At 70.5% G+C, this 4974-nt stretch overlaps 2 protein-coding genes across 2 annotated transcripts in view; both read right to left on the bottom strand.

Moving 5' to 3' along the window:
• Window positions 1-666, bottom strand: part of PDXK (pyridoxal (pyridoxine, vitamin B6) kinase) — a 9954-nt gene extending 9288 nt beyond the window's left edge. Inside the window, exon 1 of the mRNA XM_012731129.1 lies at window positions 601-666. Coding sequence (XP_012586583.1) covers window positions 601-666 — 66 coding nt within the window. The remainder of the gene's footprint in view (window positions 1-600) is intronic.
• A 3310-nt stretch (window positions 667-3976) lies between these two features.
• RRP1B (ribosomal RNA processing 1B) overlaps window positions 3977-4974 on the bottom strand; it is a gene marked incomplete at its 5' end in the record, with an annotated part of 10427 nt that continues 9429 nt past the window's right edge. Inside the window, 2 exons of the mRNA XM_012731123.1 lie at window positions 3977-4247; window positions 4628-4804. Coding sequence (XP_012586577.1) covers window positions 4054-4247; window positions 4628-4804 — 371 coding nt within the window. The remainder of the gene's footprint in view (window positions 4248-4627; window positions 4805-4974) is intronic.

The raw sequence follows: 4974 nt of genomic DNA, 5'->3' as shown, positions 1-4974 counted from the left end.
CAGGCCTGAGGCGCGGCACCTCCGCCAGCCGGGTCGGCTCTCAGCAATACGGGCCCCCAGGGAAGCCTCCGCCGCGCCCAGGGCGGAGGGGCCGGAGGGCTGGCCCTCCTCACAGCAATAGGGGGAGGGGCCCGGCCCCGCACCGCCCGCCCGCCAGGGGCCTTGCCGGCACCTTCAAGCAATAGGGTCCCGAGGGGAGACCCACCCCACGCCCACCCCTTCCCCTCCAGGGTGCCCCAGGCTTTCTCCCAGCAATAGGGTCCTCGAGACCCAGAACCGAACCTCATCTCCGGGTTAGGTCTCTGAAGACGGGGCTGGGGCGAGGTAGGGAGCCCCTTCTCCTCCCTCCTCTGCGCCCCGGACGGACTGTCGCAGAGACTCAGGTCTTCCCCACCCTCCCAAGCCTTCCAGGGCCAGGCCTGTGGCCCAGACGTCCAGGCAGCAGACCAGGGAGGAGGCGGGGCCCAGAGGCACCCCCCTCCCCAGTCTTCGGGACCCCGGGGGTGTTAGGTGGTTAGGAATGGGGAGGAGGGTGGATGGCGGCACCCCTCTCCCCCCCCCCGGTTCCTTATGGGGCCTCAGTCCGAGCCGCTCTCCTACCCTCGCCTCGCATTCTCTGCCAAACCCGAATTCTTCCAGCCCAGCTCCCCGGGCTCTGTCCTCCATAACGAATAATAATGACGCATATCGAATCGCATGGACTTATCCGACCTCCTCAGACCCCGCCCCGCCCTGCCCGGGCCCCCTCGTGCAGGGGCACTCGCTGTCTGAGGGCCGAGCCCTAGGGCCGGCGGGCGCCCGGCAAGCCCTCCGCACACCTCCGTTTTCGCTTTGCGGGTAAAGCCTCCTGGGGGCGGTGCGGATGCGTCGGGTTTCTTTTTTCTGTATTTGTACGTTTTACTTATGAACGGATTGCACTCGGTCAGGGAAGGGACGCTGAGGCACCCCCAGCCTTCCCGCCGACGCCCGGGGCTCGGGATTTCCAGGATCACTTTCCCGGCCCCTAAACTCCGCCCCGGCCCCGCCTCCTGCCCGCCAGGCCCCGCCCCGCCCGCCCGCAAGAAAAGCGGAACCGCACTCGGCTCCTGCTTCCGCGGTGGGCGCTGTGCGCGCGTTCCCGGCGGTCCGGACGCGCAGTCACTCGTTGAGGTCCACGCCGCGATCGCGGGCCGCTGCCCCGACCTCCCGGGCGCACTGGCCTCCGTCCTCGCGGGCCGCGGGCTCCCTGGGGCCAGAACCCGACCGAGCCTCTCTGCCCGCCCGCGGGCCGGGAGAGGCTCCGGCGGACTCAGCAGCCGCTGCCCGGGCGCAGTCCCTCGGCCTGGCCACTTGGCCGGCTCTCCCCGCCAGGCGAGACCTAGGTAGTGGCCTGGTGAAGGGGCCCAACCCAGCCCCGCAAGGCCCCCTGGCTCTCTCCCAGCTCAGGAGGTGCAGCCCCCTCTGGGCGGGCTCACACTGGTGTGGTTGCTTGGCGAGAAGAGGGGTGCGGGACTGAGGAAGGACGGACGGAAGGGCAGTGCGGTTACTCGGTGGCACCTGCCGGCCATAGCAGTGCCGCCTCCTGCTTGCTGCTGCGCAGCTGGGCCTCCCCATGGCATCGGCACACGCAGTCGGGGGAGGGTGGGGCCTCCCACTTGGGGGCAGGAGCCCAACCCAGGGGTGAGCCAGGCGCTGACAGGTGCCCGTGGGCGCACTCCGGCTGGGTAGCCCTGTGCGCTCAGGGCAGGGCTCCAGAGCCCTCCCAGCCAGAGGCCCAGACCCCGGAAGCCAGGGTGGCCTTTCGGGGAACCCACTTCTCGGGCTTTGGAAAGCTCCAGCTTTCCCCTGCACAGCGAGTTACCCTAACTCAGGTGAGGAGAGTTGCTTGCCAGCCGGAAGGCAGAGCAAGGGCTTCAGGGCTCTGCAGGTGCAGGAGGCCTGTCTGGGGAGGTCTCCCGGGGAGCTAGCTTTCGGCCTGCAGTGTTGCGGGGGCCTGGCTGGATCTCTGGGGCGGGCTGAGGGGGCGGTGGGCGACAGGAGGGCTTGCTGCGCCCCAGGGTCACTCCCTGGCTGGGGCAGCCCTCGGGCTGCAGGGGCTGCGGCCAGCTCCCCAGCACCCCGCCCCCCCGCATGCCCGGCAGGCCCTGCGGCCAACACCTTCTCTGTCCCACCGATGGCCTCAGCACCGGAGCGGAGCGAGCGAGCGGGTGTGGGGCTTCGCCGGGAACAGAACTCGAGGGGCTTTGGCCACTGTAACAGGCGGCGGGCGGCCAGCGCCTGGAGAGGGGTGCCGGGGCAGGGCGCCCGGGGCGGGGCGGCAGCCCTTCCTACCTGCACCTCGCACAGCTGGGTCTGGGGGTCCAGCAGCTGCACCAGGACGTGCACTGACAGTTTGGGGCATGAAAATCCCGTATCATGTTTTATGCCTGAAACCAGGATGATCCACGTGCACCAGTGCGTCCCCCACTGGCTAGCTCAAGCAGCTGGCCGGCTGGCTGACCGACCGGCCGCTGGCTGGCCGACCGGCCGTCTCTCAGGAGCCACCTGCCAGGCTGAAGTGCAGCCGGGCGACTCAGCCAGCTGCACAGCGACTGGCCCCCCCCCCCCGAGTGGGGTTAGCGCTGCGCCCCCGGAGGCCCCACACACCAGCGACGGCTCTTCCGAGAGATGAATGTTCCGAACCCAGCTCTCGCCGCGCAAACTACTTTCCCTACCACTTTTACAAACTTATTTATGCGTACGAGACTGGGGTGCGGGCCAGAGGTGCAGGGTGAGAGGATGCCCCAGAGACGGGGGAGCAGCGAGCAGACGAGGGGTCTGCTCACCCTGGGCGAGTGTGTGCTACGACGGCTGCGGGGGGCTCCCCGGCAACGAGACCCCGGCGCCCAGGGGTTCCCCGCAGAGCACTTCAGGCCTCACGGAGCTGCCCGCAGGAGGTGCGCCATCAGGCTGCCGGCGCCCAGGGCACGGGAAGCCCCCCTTCCTGTTGCCAGTGTCCCCCGATGGCCACTCAGCGGCACCAGTCGGGTTCAGAGGGCCCCGGCTCCGTCCCGGATGGAGGCACCTCGGCGTGGTCCCCGGGACGCCCACCTCTGAGCGGCACACACGCACGGCCACATCGAGGCCCGTCCTCAGAATGGACACGAAGCCGCCAGGAAATCTCAGCGCCGCCTGGACGGGCCTTGGCGCACGGCCGCTGCAGCCTGGGTTCAGCCCCTGGGCGGGGAGCCACCCCAGGTCACAGCAAGCCCGCCTGTCTCCTGTGGCTCCTTCAGCAGCGAGTTTTAGGGGATCTGCCTGTCTGCTCCCCGCAGTCTCTGGGGGTGCTCACCCTTTGCACCCCGGCTCTTACATGTCTAAGTGAATGATAAAAGCAGTAATTTCAAGGCGCTAAAACCCGTAAGCTCCGGGCCCCATCCTCACGACACGCCGTGGCTCCGTGTCCCCGTCCTCATACACACGCACCGGCCGCAGTTCCACTGGCCCTGCCGGGAACCCCAGGGCTGGCCGCGCAGCGCCCACTCACCCAGGCCCTCAGTCCCACCAGCCGACGCGGAGCCAGCAGCTGAGTCCCCAAGACGTGCCCTGCGGTCGTGCAGGGGAGCGGCGCAGGGGCGGCCGGGGAGCTGGGTCCGAGCGTGGCGGGGCGGCGGGGGGAGGGTGGCCTGCCCTCCAGGAGGCCCGAGGCTTCTGAGCAGAGGGTGGTGGGGAAATCCCACCTGAGCCCAGCGAGGACCCCGGGCGCTCAGCGCCTCAGGTGCGACTGGCCCCAAGCCTGCGGGCAGCCAGCCCCGCCACAGGCCCCGTCCAGCTGGGGAGGCAGGACACCGCAGCAGGCCACTCCGGGACCCGCCCAATTCCGTGAACGTGGAGCGAAGCCCCCCACTCCCCAAGGCCGACCGGGCCAGCGCCACAGGAGGCCGCACAGCGCCCGAGGCCGGGATGAGGCGCTGGCCCTGCCGGGGCGCCCAGCAGCACACAGAGCCCTGTGTTGGTTCATGAGCTTTACAAGCCGTCAGCAAACCCCTCCCGGCCACGTATAAACATCCGCACAAACGCAGCCCGGAGGCCGCACTAGAAAAAGTCCACGGCCCTGGGCCGCCTGCTCGGGACGGCGGCCGGCAGCTTCCTGGGCCCCAGGGGCGGGCTGGCCGGGGAGCCGGTGGGGGTCTTGAGCACGCCGTGCAGGGGCCGCTGCTCCGGGTTGAAGGCCACCCGGGAGAGGCCCTCGGGGCTGACCAGGATGCTCCTGTCTGTCTTCCTGAACTCTGCCCGCAGAGCAAAGGCACGGTCAGCGGGGAGGTCGTGCCCGCGGCCGCCACCAGCCGGGCACTGGGCCCGGGGGCCCTTCGGAGGCTGCCACCAGCTGCTTCTCTGGGGAGGACGCCCATGGGCACAGGCAGGCTGAGGGGCCGGGGGACCAGCTCTGGCGGGACTTGGGCCGGGGCGACTCGAGCCCGAGTGCAGGCAGAGCCGCAGGGAGGCCGCTGTGGGACAGGCCTCCCGGGCACCCGCCCCCAGGGCCGGGGCGTCCGTCCCCCACCCCCCACCAGCCCTCAGGCAGGGCAGGGCTGGGGTCCTGGCTGGCCTGTCCGGGCCCACAGTGGAGGTGGGGGAGACGCCGGGCGCGGCGGGGGCTCAGGCTCACCTGCGGTCATGTTTCTGCTCAGCCCGAAGGTGACCTTCTTGGAGCTGGGCGGGGCCTTGAGCTGCAGCACAAGGCGACACGTGAACTCCCTCCCTGGCCCCCCGCCCCCCAGCCCTGGCGTCGCCCTGGTGTGCCACGCGAACAGCCTGAAACCAGTGGGGCAGGAAAACGCGCCGGCTGAGCCCCCCACCGCGGTCCCCGGTCGGCCCGGTGCGGGGAGACCACAGGCTTGGCACAGAGCCCCACACCGTTGCCTCAAGCCACGGTGAAAAGCGCACCCCCTCTGCCAGGAGGCACCCGAGCACCCCCATCCCCGCAGACAGCCCCACACCGGCCCCGGCCCCGCG

Source organism: Condylura cristata, unplaced genomic scaffold (genome assembly GCF_000260355.1).
Source record: "Condylura cristata isolate star-nosed mole 26May11 unplaced genomic scaffold, ConCri1.0 scaffold00003, whole genome shotgun sequence".
Lineage (NCBI taxonomy): Eukaryota > Metazoa > Chordata > Mammalia > Eulipotyphla > Talpidae > Condylura > Condylura cristata.
Note: the sequence above shows the minus strand (reverse complement) of the source record. Positions and strands in the feature narration are given on the sequence as shown.